Raw genomic sequence first — 14,067 nt, forward strand, 5'->3', positions numbered from 1 at the left:
TTAGTGCAGTTGTGTTTTCGGGGCTCTCTCGCTTATTTCACGAAGGAGGCTGACTGAGAATGTAGAAGGCACCCTGAAAACGGGCCCTCCTAGGCGAGCGTCTTTTGTTCCACGCGCAATCCCAGGATCTCGTCTTCTGCACACCTCCTCTCTTGGTACACACCCTCATATCCACGACCCCTTCATCATCTCATTCCTTACAACCTTCTAAGCGGGCGGGACCAGATCTGGCGATACGGTTCAACTATCCCCATATTGTCTGGCCTCCCGCGACACGGCGCATCAAGCATCGTGTCTATATATATGATACTCTATCCTGCCCAGCTTGCCCGCCAATCCTTCCACCCCACCGGCGCTTTGTTTTGGTCTATGATCCTCATACCGTCCTAGATCCTTATCCATTCCCCTTGGATCTTAGGTCCCTCACGAAGAACCTCCTTTGTCAAACTCAATCGACGACAAGGTTATTGTCTACGGGAACACGGCGCATAAATATCCTCCGTTTGTCTCAACCCTCGTCCATTGCGACTTGCATCTGCCAAGCAAGGGAACGGCCTCCAACCCACTTCAACCCATCTCAGCTTGCAGTCCCTTGGGGACTTCGGAACCAACCTGTTTGTAAGTCCGCAGTCATTTACAATTACCTACTGGGTGATGCCGCTGCCAGTGATGCGTGGGAACCATTCAAATTCGGCGGATGGTTTCAGAGCTTGCGGCGCAATGAGCCTCGCGCCACCCTAGCGCGCGGCATCCACTCGAAATAGCACCATAAAAGGGATCAAGCACTTACACGTCGATCATGTAGACAGACCTCCGCCAATCTCTCTCTCTCTCCCTCCCTCCCTCACACGCTCAAGGCTCGCCCTCACTCTCGTCCTCTCTTCGGCCACCCTCCTTGGCCGCACGCAAAGCAGTCGGTCCAGCCCGGATCATTATTCGGTAGCTTTGCCTCCCGACTTACGGCAGATGCGGCGGCGGAGGCCCACCTTCACATCCCCCTAGTCGCTTATGTCCAGCAGCGCCATTTCATTACTCGCAAGCCACTGCTAGGTCTTGGCCAGGGCCACCAGACACAAGCATACCCCAGACGTACCACCACCTGGCACCACACCGCATCCGAATTCCATCGGCGAAGGTACCTCTACCTCTGCTGAAGGCTGACAGACCCCCTTTACGACCTTCCTTAAGCCTACCTACTCACTTCCCATAATCAGCTGGTCTGTCTTTAAGCAACCATGCCCGCCCTCACTCATGCTGAGCTTGCCTTGGGCGAGCCGCGTTCAACTGGTCGTTCTTACCACCACCTATCTTTCTCTCATATCTGCACCGGTCTTCTAATACTTACCGTCCTGGTCACCTTACGTTTGGTGGTATGTGGTGCTTCCTGGACAAAGGCGAGCAACAAGTCCAAAAAGTCTCAAGAACACGATCAACACGCCAAAGACCAACTTGATCACTTGATCAATCAGCAACGGCTCCATCATCTCTTCGTCCAAGACGGGGGCTGGGTCATGGAAGAAAAGTCACGTGGGGTCAGCAGTAACACCCTAGCTGCTGGGGCTGAGTCGACTAGGAAGATCAGTCCGCAGGACGGTTACATGAGGGGAAATGAGAAAGAGATGGTCGAAGGTCCAGAGAAGAGGAGTAGCGGCGATGTGATGTTTGCGGACCACATCCTTCGGATGGGCAAAGCTGCGGGTCAATCTCCTGCCCAGTTCATGTTGTCGAGACCTCCGCAGCCTCCTCCTCTCACGCCCCCGGAGCTTTCGCCATCGGTTTTCACCTATGATGAGCGCAGACGAAGCTTCACCAGTGGTGTGTCTGAGCTAGATGCATCGTTCTTCGAGCAGCCGAACCCCGACTATATGTCATCAATATCAACCGGCGCCTCGACAGCAGCGCAGGAGGCGCAAACTACGAGGTCCTCCCCAGCACCCCGCAGGAGATCTTACACCAAGACGCTTCCCATCGGAATCCCTTCTCATTTATCGGCTCCGGGTCTTGACGATGACGTCGGCATGGTCTTTCCTCCTTCGTCGTACCCCCCTACATCACCTCTACTTCCTGGCCCTCCCCCTATCTACGGTGAAATTCGTTACGACGAAGCCACTCAGCAAGAGATTCTCGTGCGAGGCGAGATCATCTCCTCTCTGGACGGTTCGGGGGCCGGGTGGAAGAGACATACGAGAGTCTACGGAGGCGGCGTCTGCCTTGCCTGCGCAGCATCCGGCGACGATGGCCACCACCATGGCGGTTTCTACGGAGAGAACGTCTTACCAGAAGAGAAGCGCTACTAAGAAAATACGAAGCAAAAACGGCCTTAAAGTGAGTCGAAACGAAAGAAGAGAGTGGTCTAATCAGGGTCGATGATACCATTGGGACGGGTCCTTTTCCTCTGGGACGTAAAGTGACGATAGACGCAAGCGGCGCTTCATCAGCATCACGGCGGCGGCACAAAATGGGTTTGGTATACCATCTCATCGGGGAGGTCTCTTCTTTTCATCCAACATCTTACAGCATATTTTACTGTCAATGCTTGTTTTCTTTTCCTCAACGTCATGGTTTTGGGGCTTGTCTATTCCGCATGTTGTTGAAAGTCATATTTTACTACATCTTGGGGTATCGGGTACTTTGGAGAATGGAAGAAAGGGGTTTTCTTTATCGGAAAAAGGGGCCATGCACTGGTGGACAGATGGGCTCGAGATTTTCTTTCTTTTTTTTCCCCCTCTTGCAATTTCACGCTTCACGATGTTTATGAGTTGATGATGTTTACGATGCTGCTAAGTGTTTTTTGTGTCTGTATTGCGGAAAAAGGATGAGGGAGCATGTGTGTAGTTGAGACAAAGAGGCTCAGTGTATGAGTGAGTATCTAGGTATGCATGTGTATGTATCTAAGCCCCGAGGCGAATCCGAAATAAGTTTATCTTCAATACCTCTGCTATGTCTACGTGCGCGTGTCATCCTAAGTCCGACTTGTGAGCTGTTTGAGAGTCAAAAATATACTCCAGCATTTAAGAGACTAGCGTTGAGCCACGGGGGGTAAGGCTCAGGTATCAGTTGGTTCGATTCTAGTTTCTATGCTAACTGATTTGAAAGTCTATCAACACACCCACGATCTCAACGGGAAGTCTTCCGGGCAGTCTCAATGGGGAAACAAGAGGGTCACTTGGGTCTCATTTGAAGCGTCAATTTGGTTGTGAGTTGCTCCGAGAGGCTATCTAGGAACCAGACAGAAACAGAGATCAATGTAGACAAGAAGTTAGGGCAGGTGATGCAAGAAAGCGAGCCATCTCCCGGCATATTCCTTCCACGCTCCGTGTGAGTAGGATATCCAGCTTGGTTCTCGCCAAGAGACTTCACCTGGTCTAGTTATTGATCTTCAGAGTCTCACGGGACTTTCGTCCAGGCAGCGAACAGCCAAGAACACGCAGGAAGATTCCAGTCAAGTCCTCTTGACGAGGCTCGTCAAAGACGCTCCCAAAGTTCTTTCCACCTCAGGCGCGGCCCACGAAAGCTGATGTGAGAGGGCTCCATCTCATACTCTGAGTCTCTCTCCGGTTCCATTGCAGGACATGTCGCATCAGGAGTAGTTGCCTAGGTGAGATTAAACGAGTCAACTCAAAAGGTAAGCATCTATCACTATTCGTACCCCTGAGGCTCCATCGCATATCATCGCAACCCGAAGACGATCCACCAAGCCTCCTACTTTACCCCCAACCCCCCGGCGCCGGGCAATATTGCGGGAACAGGCACGGGCGCTAGCGGATTCTGATGGCCGTCAGCTCGATTACTGAGATTGAGCTTGAGGATCAAATCCTTTAACCCAAAGTTCCGAGCGTTAGCTTCGATTCGGGGGGGGGGGGGGGGGTTCGCGAGTTCATCTCCCAGGGCACCTCGCAGGCAGACGGGACCCACGAACATTCTCACCCCTCCTGGCATGGCAAATCTTGCAACCCGATGTTATCGTTCCCGAGAAGACACAAGTTGGTGGGATGATGCCTAGTGCTCATGTTTCTGCCTTCCCGTGAGATCGAGCGTGGGGTACGGAGACCAAAGTCCCAAACCAAGTCAGCGTTTGTGATTTAAGTCTCCGATGACAAGAAGTCTCCGTGATCTCCTCACGGCAGCTGGATTTGCTGCCAAGGGTTAGCTCAAAGGTGATCGGCCATGTTTCGAAAAAGGCATCCCGCCTCCCCAGTCGAGCTTCTTCTCAATTGCGGCGGTGATCGCGTTTGGGATGCACTTGTACCTGGACAAGGTCGGTTGCGCCCACCACACCCTCGAGAACTCTAATACCCTTCACCCTGTTCTGGGTCCCATCCTCTCTTGTCTTCTTCTTCTTCCTCCTCATCTCAATTCATATTCGGGAGATTCCAGAACAGCCAGACGAACCCCACCTGGCTAGAATGAACGGGGTTCTTGAAAGTCGGCGGATCCTGTTAGGCTGCCGGTTCGTGGACTCGATCCCCACTTTCACGGTCCCGGGGGGGGGGGGGCATGGGTAAACCGGGAAAGGCAGTTGAAAGTTGATACCGTTGTAGGCATCCGGCAACAGGCGAGAGTGGCCGACTGACCAGCTGCCGCATATTTGCGATGCGTCTGTATCTACAGCCGAGCTGCGCTGATTTCAGTTTACCCTCCTTTGTCGACGTGTGTGTATGTGTGTGTATGTGTGTGGTCTCTCCTTCTCCATGAGAGAAGTTCGCTCGCAGTTGCGATAACCTCCTTCAACTGACGGCTGCCGTGTAACACACAACGCACAGATACACCGTTCTGTTGGGAATGGCGGTGGTGGTTGCGCGTAGGATCTTGATCAGCGAACCCGCTGTGGGTTGTCTGGAGAAGAGAGGGGTGGGCGACAGTCCCTCCATAGGGTAGCGGTGTATCGTCGTTCATGTTAATTGCTTGAACCGACCAAACTGACACGTCGACATCAGCCATGCACGAAGAGCTCCTTCTGCCGTGAGACACCATGCCCAGGTGACAGCGCGGAGACTCGGCCAAGGTATGGCCAAGGGGACGAGCTGCAAGCTCAAGACGGAGATGGCGTTTCTTCGCATGAGCAGATCGTGAGATCACGCCCACGTCAGCTGCCTTGCTGCTTACCACCCTCTCGATCCTTGACAGTCACGCCTCGACAGCTGGACCTTGATACCGACCTCCGCACACTTGAAAGGCGCCGTCGAAGCCTAGTGATCTTCTACAATTTTACCGAGTTCGGACGTGAGCGCAGTCCTGGCCTCATCAAAGGATTCCGTGGGAATCTGATATAGGGTCATTTTCAAGGTTGAATGGCGCCCAAACGTATCGGTAAGTTGCCAGGTAACAGCAATCGGGAGGATGCTGTACCCTGGGTAGAGTGAGTTCTAGGAAGAGAGAGCCGCAGGATCCGTCATCAGAAGCTGCCGTGGTAGCTTATTGGTTTACTATACGAAGATTGATAGGAAGATTACTTGATTGGCTGATGAGCAGCCGTCAAAGAAGAGCTAGCAAGGAGACGAACAGCAGGAGACATAATCTTACTCTCCGAGGATCTCAGCCCTATGACATGTCCAGGATGGACATGCAGTCGTGTTCCCTCATTGGCTCTTAGGTTCAGTGAGAGGGGTTGGCCGCCGAAGAGGCCCTTGGTTAAGCCTATCTTCATGCCGTTCGAAAATTGCCGCAGTCCAGGCCACAGCATCATCAGAGGCGAATAGAAGTGACCGCACAGCGTCCGTCCTCCGCGTGGATACATATACGATCCGCAAGACTCAGAAACAAGGCCACTGCTCTTCTCCTCGAGCCAAAATCCACACTCCCACGCTCCTTGATAACACACTTTTGCACATTCCATTCGCTTTGCCGGCAAAGCTGATGTTGCCATACGTCGCGGAGGATGCCAGAGAACGCATCAGGTTCTCTTTACCAAGAAGGTCTCGGCACCTCAGAGCTGACCATATTATTGGAAGATTCCGCTTGGTGACTCGATTGGCCATCTCCAGATTCAGACAGTAGGCTGACCGTTATTCCAGCACGATAGTATGCCTCTATCATTCTTAGTGTACTCTTCTCCGAGTGCTCTCTCGCAGTCGTGATTTCTGCCATAGCAGGCGGACTGACAGATCGACAACGCTTGCCTCGAGAATGTCAGTCGGTGCTTCCACGACGCAAGTGAGATGTCGCCTCCAAAACACTGGAAACAGCAATACTCTGCCCTGTCGATGCCCCAATTTGTCGAGCGTAGATGTCGTCGACTTGAAACAAGAGTGACAAACCCGTCGGTCCAGTGTCGTTCGCCGAGGTACTCGGCTGTGTAGAGCGAACGCTGACATAGTGCGGATCAACGATTTTCGAGGACCATCTGCTCCTGTGTCCAAATGGGCTTGATGTTCCTCAACGGACCACGAGGTCTGTTTACCGCTGGCGGTCCCGCAAAATGCCTATTCAATGGAGAGGCATCCGTTGTGACTGTCCGGAATCTTTGGAAAACAGTACATTAGGATGCGATTAGGTGTGGCTGAAGCCGACTGACATCTAGACCCTGTTGCCAGCAGCTTGCTCAGGCTAGTCATTTCTCGTTGAACGGGCATGATGTTGAATCGGAAATAGTAACGTCCATAGTTGAGTGACGAAGAGCCTGCGTCTTTCTGTAGTATACATGATACTGGTGCCGGCTCTGCGGCTATTAGTTTGGTCATTGACGCGCCTCGTGGCGCTTTCACCAAGTATCTCTGGCCCCTCGGCGGTAAAACGCAATGACATGCGAGGCAGCCCAAGTTCTGTACTTTGCGCGCTTGTTGGAACAGAATCCTTAATCGCCTCAACTCAAGATACCGTAGAGGCGCCACCTCGCCCAATCAGAAATCTCTCGTCCGGATAGTAGGAAGAGTCTTGGCCATGAACATAGGGAATACTGTAGCCCGCCATGAACCACGACAGCGGGGTACGGGAACGCCACGCAGAGGAAGCCCCTTCATATGGGGTTTGCTTGCTGTCGTCGACTTGCTCAGCACCAATCACAAGATTATTGTTGTAGTCACCTCCGGCGGTTACGGGCCCAAGCAGCTGGGCCGCCGATCGATGAGTGAAAGGTGGAGGGCTGGCAATCGACTGACTGGAGCCACGTTGGCGATCTCCAGGCTTGCAGATCCGTTCTTGACGAGCTGTAGCAGTGTTCTAAGCGCTCGCCGAGAAAGGGCTTGCAGAATGCATCATGCAGGCGGTCGTCTGCGGGCAAAACATTGCAATGGGCTATAGGTCCGGATGCCATTTTGTCTCCCGGTATTCTTTCCCACAGGGGTCGTGAACGCCTCGCAAAGCCCATTCCGCGAGGGATCTCACTGCGACCTCGAGATTTGTTGACACGAAGTCAAGTAGTGCTACATATCAACACCATGTATTTTGGGCCTTGCGATGTGATCAAGCGTCACCAAGACCGAACTCGAATGTATTCGCACTTGTAAGGCAATGATCAGAGGGCACCTAGTAGTGATGATACCAATCGTCGGGCTCAACACTCCGGCGGATCGCGGCGGCAGGTTCAAAGACCCATCCCTTGAGAGCCGGCCTGCATGATGGGACGAACGGTGGAACGAGGCAAGGATCGATTTCCATTGCTCATGACAAAGCGTTGGACAAGCAAGTGGGCGGCGGGTAGCTTTCAAAGCCATGCCATGCCATTTCTGTGCAATGATTTTCCGTTCCTACCAAAATCCCTCTATTCCCGCGAAGCCGGCAACGCCATATTCGCAGTGCGGGGTTCGGCTCCTGTCAGCAACGTGGGAAAGGATTGTGAATGAAATGAGGGTTTAGGATTGAATGGCTGGTGTGGCTTTGCAACTCGTGCAGGAAGAGCCACAAATTCTTTCATCGCGCAATTTGGGTCAGGGCAGACGCGTCTGCGGCGTCGCGAGGCCCGTATTTCCCCAAAGCAATTTAACTCAAGGCGCGCCGGGAGGGGCTATAGCCGCGAACGCTAAGTTGGCACGTTAGCCACCGTCCGTCGTGTCTCGTTCACAGCGGGCTGAACGGCTTTCCTCTCAAGGCCTATGGAGTTGGGTCCTTTGGGACCCAATTTATCGCCACCAAGCACCTGTCACGACTCCTTGGATGTGACTCTGGAAGAAGGCCACCTTTCAGTATCGGAATGTGATGCGATGGCAGTTGGGCGCGACAATAGGCGGACGAGTTTGAAGTGTCTGAAATTTGACACCGGCCAATTGAGACGAAAATGCTCTCGCGACAGGCCTGCCCTCGGGACCTTCCTTGCTGACAGTCACAGCCCGGAAGTGGGCCTATCCCGTCGAGATCCGTCAAGAATGTCACCTTGTGGTACTTTTCAGGAGGTTTGATGCCCACATCCTAGCGGGCGCACAGAACTGACAACGCCGTTGGGACTTGAAGTGTTCTTCTGCGGGTGTGTCTCAGGTTCCTTGCCCCTTGCTGGAAACCTTGCAAGGCGTGGCCTCCCCTGGCAAACATGGCCGAAAACAGAAGGGGATCAAGAGGCAGTGTGAGAGAAAAGTCTCCGTAAGAACCTGGGGTGGCCGGACACAGTGGCAGACAGGTTCGTATCCATCAAGTTCGTGGGTCCATCTCATATGGGCCCCATCGTTGGCCACTGTCCCACCTCCTTGTCCATTGCTAACTTGTTGTAGCCTTGGTTCGGGCGGGCGAAGGAGAATGAGGGCTCAAAACGGCTTTCTGAGGTCTAGTCGGTTGCGCCAGCGTGTTCCGTCTTGAGTGGTTGACGAGAAAGCATGCTCAACATCCCAGCTTCAGGACACCAGTTGGCATCCGTGGAGTTGTACAGGAACACCTTGACTTTGAAGGTACTCTCATGTTGATTGAGAACATGAATGCGAAGCTTCCCACCATGTTTGAGCTGACGGAAAAGTCATGGTGCAGAATGACGAGTCCAGCAGGTGGGAAGTGGGAGACACACTTGTGTCGCCTCAAGCTGCTCGGTGGCGAGGAGCTATTCTGAGCGACGACTCGTTGCGTGATGGCGGGGTACCTCGGCATGTGGAGGTGTATAGCGAAAGAAAGGCGTACAGGTGCCACGACGCCATGTACCGTATTATCGAAGGAGGTGAAACAGGCTTCCCTAAGCTTTCTGATGGGAAACAGGGCCAGCAGACAATGGGTTAGGGAGATGCTGGGAGCGAGACACGGAGACAGCTGATGTCGCTTGCCCCGATTGTCGTTCTTCTCAGAGAAGCTAAGAGCGGACGGCATCAGACTTTATGCCGCCTTGTTTGAAGGAAACGAGCGGGAGGGCCGGAGAGCCAGAAGAGCGAAGAGAGACGCGCAATAGTAATGGGGCTGTTCAGCTTCAGGCGAACAGATTACGGCGTGTGGGATTGACCTCTTTTTTTTCTTCTTTTTTTCTGCGTTTGCGAAGAAATGATGAACTACCCGTGAGTCGCTGATAATTAAGTTGGGAAGCCTTGGCGGGGAGATGCGGCATCAGTGGAAAGTATCGTGTGGTGTACGGGGGGAGCCCCTGGAAGAGGTCCAAGCAGTCAACGCTTGCCATGGGGATGGAGGTGCCGCCGCCGTGTTGTCGGTGCCAATCTGCTTTCGTCCAGTGTGCGGCGAAGCGTTCTTTGTGCCGATGTCAATCATTCTTGAGCACGATCGTCTGTAGTAGGAACACGGCCTGATGAATGTGGTCGAAGTCATGGTCCCGAGAGAAAGAACCCGGGCATTCAACTCGCGACCGGGACATCAATGACTGTCGAACTATCTGTAGATGACAAAAGTGTTACTATATTTCCGAGGACGCCGAGGGTAGGCCCCCCAATTTAATGATGGGGAGCGTGGCAGGGCCCGATCGGGTGCGGCTGCCGTTCTGGCTGAGGGTGGTAAAGGATCACCAGAGTATTGTTCTAGTGTTGCGGCAAAAAAGGCCACCTTGGCAATGTTTGAACGGCTGTCGATATCGTTGCTGATTGATGAGACGGCGTTTGCGGTGGATTCCCCCATTGCCAGGTGGGCGAGGTTCGGCTCCGTGTTGATCAGCACAGAAATAGAATAGACGGGGAGAGGTTGGGATCCTCGCAAGGGATCTGGAGTCCTAGACACCGGCGAATGGTCGGCTGCTTGGATTGGATGGTTCTCGATGCAAGCTGGACCGAGACGTTATGCTATGGCGAGCATGTTCCATAAGGCCGGTATCGTAATGTTGACCAAAAGGAGGCATGGTGGTATGGAAGCATGTTCGATGTAGCGGTGCGAGCGAGAACAAGAGCTAGACCCAATAGACGGAGAGACCAGCGATCCGGGCTCTAGCGAGAGTTTAGCCCCTGAAAACGGCCACAACTTGGAGAATGGTGGGTAGTGCACTACTGTGGAGGTAAAGTGGTACCTAGATTGGTGGTGTGTGATGGTGCTTTGCATTGACATGCGGTTGTAGCGGTGGTGGTGGTGGTGGTGGTGTTGGTGGTACCAGGGCCACAAGATGTATTCGTAGGTACTTTTGGGCACCTTAAGTTGGGGGATCCGATCAAGAGCAGTATCACGATGAGACTGTTGCTGATGCAGTAATGGAGTCGAGGGGGTTGATGCTTGCTCGTGCTGTGGCTGGAAGTTGGAACAGATGATGGGAAGAGGAGGAGAAGGAGGAGGAGGAGTCATTCCTCTTGGGCATGGCGATGGCGGAAATCGGTGCCAAAGCCCAAAGCAAGGCAATGTTATGTCGCAAGGGGAAGGGGGGAAAGAGATTCCCATCAGACGGGATAGAATGCCAGAGGCGGTTGTTGTCTTGGATGGATGTCTTGGATGGTGTTGGATGGTGGGCGGGTGATGGTCTCCGTGATGGCGCGGGAGTCTGAGCGAGTGCCGGGGCGAAGGGCCGTGGAATGTTGGTGCTCCAGCTCAAAGGATTAGTGCTGCTGGCCTTTGGTCCGCCGCCCTTGGGTCCCAAGGTCCTTGGGATTGGGTCACTCGCTGGGTGTGATGGAGGGTGACGGTGGTGTTGTGTGTCTTCAGGTTTGATTCGATGCAGGACATGATGGATGCATCGCACTGCTGCATGAGCTGTGCACACATGGCTTGGATGCTTGGGCCAGAATCTGGAAACAGTTGCAACGACAGGCAGAGATGTGAATTGTGAACAACTATCAAGAAGAAGCAGCAGCAGCAGCAGCGGCTACTCCCCTACGGGCAGGAGGCGAGGGTGACAGAATCCAGTGATGTGCAGGATGCTGCAGCCAGAAACGCGAGGCCAGCAACAGCTCTCGGATGCATTTAGAACTTGCAGCTGGCAGAGAGGTCGCAAGGAACTCTACTCTACTACATAGTCAAACAGTATGGGCAGACAGGTACGCAGGACTCCGTAGACGAAGTGACAAAGGTACCTTCCTCAAGTATACTGCCTGAAGGCTGAGGAAGGAGGAGAGACCGAGAGACAAGGTACAAAGACACTTGCCCAAGGCGGCACATTATTGCAGATGGAGGGGTGAGTTTACCTTTGACCTCGAGTCACGTCTCCTGGCCTAAGGAAGACTACCTACGCGGTGATTGGCCGATGGGGCTTCCATTCATCACATCGACTAGCCAAATTGGGGTAGCCGTCGGGTACTCAGTACCTCGATCTCGGGATAAGGATGAGGTGACCCCAAGTCTCCTTGGTTGAAGCAGGAGCGATGGAAGAGCAAAAGAGCACCTGACATGGCCACCTCATGATTCTCAATGCTCAATGCCCAATGCACCATAAGATGTCTCCATAGGTGCCTATCCTAAGGCTTGTAATGAGTCAACATACATAATCCCGTCCTTCGTCGCGAGGTCAGGCATCCGTCATGATAGCATGAGTCAACTCGAACTTCACGGTTGGGATGGTTCGGCTGATGTAGGATACAAACACACGGGGCAAGGCATACACTCAGCACTGAACAGACAAGTCTTGCCGGATATGACCCGCGCGGGTACACTTTACTGTGGAAGGTACCTGCTCCGTGTGGGTTTGCTCTTAGAGATGCGGATAATACCATAGAGTGTCCGGAAAGAAAGCAAGACATCAAACCTGAAGAAAACGAGAAAGAAATGGGATCGCTGCTCGGCTGCCGTCAGTAACCATCCCTGGCCGTGCCTTGTCACCGAGTCGCATTCCTCGACTGGATATCTGCCTCAGCACTCAACTTTGATGAAGCCACAGCGGGACCCGTCAGGCCGCCGCCGCATTGCCGACGCGACTTTGCCCTGCTTGACATTTGAGGTATCCGTACGGAATATTCAGGTAATTTTTGTGTGTGCCACTGGTAAAATTCGTGCAGTCTATTTAGTTTTTTCTTGCGGCTTCGCCTTCATCTTTCTGGTATTTGCTGGTAGGTGCCCTCCCTGTCTCCTTCTTCCTGCATGCTGTGGTGGATAGATGAAAGTGGAGTCTGCCCATTATGGAAAGTCCAGATGCAGACACAGCAGGAGTTCTCTATCCTTTCTAGTGCACCTTCATAAATGAAAAGGAAGGAAAAAAAGTCAAAGGGTGCGGTACGGGAAGGCACTCCAGGCAAGGCACAAAGGTACATCTGGATCTGGTGGGTGTGACATGGCTGACCCACTCGAGAGACCCTTGTTCTCGGTTCTTGATCACATCATTGGTCCATTTTGTCGCCCGTTTCTGACTCCACTCTCTTTGATTGGTCAGGCGCTCGCCTTGAGTTGGTAGAGTTGGGTGTGGAAGTGGACCTGTAGAACCATGGGTGGTGTGCATCACGACCGTCGACCTGGCAGGACCTGGGCCTTGTCTGGCGGCCTGGCCTTGTCCCCATCTCCACTTTCTTTGGGCTCCCCTGGATGCTGCGCTTGCTTGGTGCTTGGTGCCTGCCCCTTCACATCCTTGTCTGCCCTGGCCGTCCTGCGCCGTCCTGGTCTGGTTCCCTCCTTCCCCCCTCTCTCCTCCACCTTCCACCCACCCCCGTCTCCTGCCTATCCGTTCCATTGTGAGTGTCTCCCGCCGCTCCATTGCTCCTGCTTCAGTGGGCTGGACTCTTTTTCTCTCAAAACTGGCAGTAGCGATATGCTCCTGCTGGTGCTGATGCTGGCGCTGCCTCCCCTTCTTTTCTTTGCTGGGTGCTCCTGCCTCCTGCTGCCGCCGCTGCCCACACCACTGGACCACACCATCCATCCACCCCTTGCCTTCCTTGCCTGTGCTTCGTCCACTCCTTCCCTCCCACGCCGCCGCGGCGGCACCCACCCATCCACCCACGCACCACACGCACCACTCGCACACATCCCATCTCCATATCTTGCCGTCCACTCGCTGCCCGTCTCCATCTTCTACTTCTACTTTTGCCCTCTCTTCCTCTCGTTAGCTCACCGCCCTTCTTTTTTTCCCTCCTTCAACCTTTCTCTCCCCCTCCTCTTTCCCCCCGCCGCTCTGGTCTGCGATTTGTTCGTTATCGTCGTCGTCGTCTTTTGGAAGGATAAAAAGGAAAATTCAAAGAAAAGAAAAACAAAAAAAAAAAACCCCCACAAAGCCCAAAAAGCTCTCGCATTCTCTTGAGATCCGTCTCGCATCATTTTTTCAACCAACCGCACAAATTCTTCAGGGGTTCTGGAAGGCTTGCTCACCACAACCACTCCGCAATCACGCGCGACCACCACCACACGCACAATCATCCCCCCATCTTCCGAAAGAGACGAAATCAATAGGAACAAAAAGGAACCCTATCCATCCCGCCAGCAATCGCATTGTGCATTTTGCATCCTGTCTTGACCATCGACACACAACGACCCCAAACCATCCGAGAAAACACTTTTTAATCGACTGTATTCTACTTCGACTTCGTCCATCCGTTTCTTCTTCGCAACAAATACATCAGAGAAAAAGTCCACTTCTTAATTTTCAGCACCGCTCCGTCTCATCCGACGCAAAGCAACGCAATCTCTCCCAGGCACACGCACATCATCAGGTTCGCAGCTACCCAAATAATTCAGTTTCTTGAGGAAGCTACAGTTGCCTAACTTTCCCTCTTGCCAACTCGGTAGCGAAAATCCTCACGCTTGCGCCTTCCGACATCGGTTTAACAAAGAAAAGTCGGTTCTTTGTGGTCCGCACCTGCTTCCTCGACCACAAACGCT

General features: G+C 53.3%; 2 protein-coding genes across 2 annotated transcripts; one reads left to right on the forward strand and one right to left on the reverse strand.

The window, feature by feature from the left end:
• Nucleotides 1-1,235: 1,235 nt before the first annotated feature.
• BDZ83DRAFT_722145 (uncharacterized protein) lies at nucleotides 1,236-2,297 on the forward strand (the record flags this gene model as incomplete). Its single annotated transcript, XM_060512442.1, has 1 exon — nucleotides 1,236-2,297. The coding sequence occupies one exon, from the start codon at nucleotides 1,236-1,238 to the stop codon at nucleotides 2,295-2,297; it is 1,062 nt and encodes a 353-aa protein (XP_060361494.1).
• A 2,377-nt stretch (nucleotides 2,298-4,674) lies between these two features.
• Nucleotides 4,675-5,365, reverse strand: BDZ83DRAFT_632145 (uncharacterized protein; the record flags this gene model as incomplete). Its single annotated transcript, XM_060508946.1, has 1 exon — nucleotides 4,675-5,365. A coding segment is annotated over exon 1 (163 nt), but the record flags the coding sequence as incomplete, so codon positions are not given.
• Between the last annotated feature and the right edge of the window lie 8,702 nt (nucleotides 5,366-14,067).

The sequence above is a fragment of the Colletotrichum acutatum genome (genome assembly GCF_030867785.1).
Source record: "Colletotrichum acutatum strain CBS 112980 chromosome Unknown BDZ83scaffold_96, whole genome shotgun sequence".
NCBI lineage: Eukaryota > Fungi > Ascomycota > Sordariomycetes > Glomerellales > Glomerellaceae > Colletotrichum > Colletotrichum acutatum.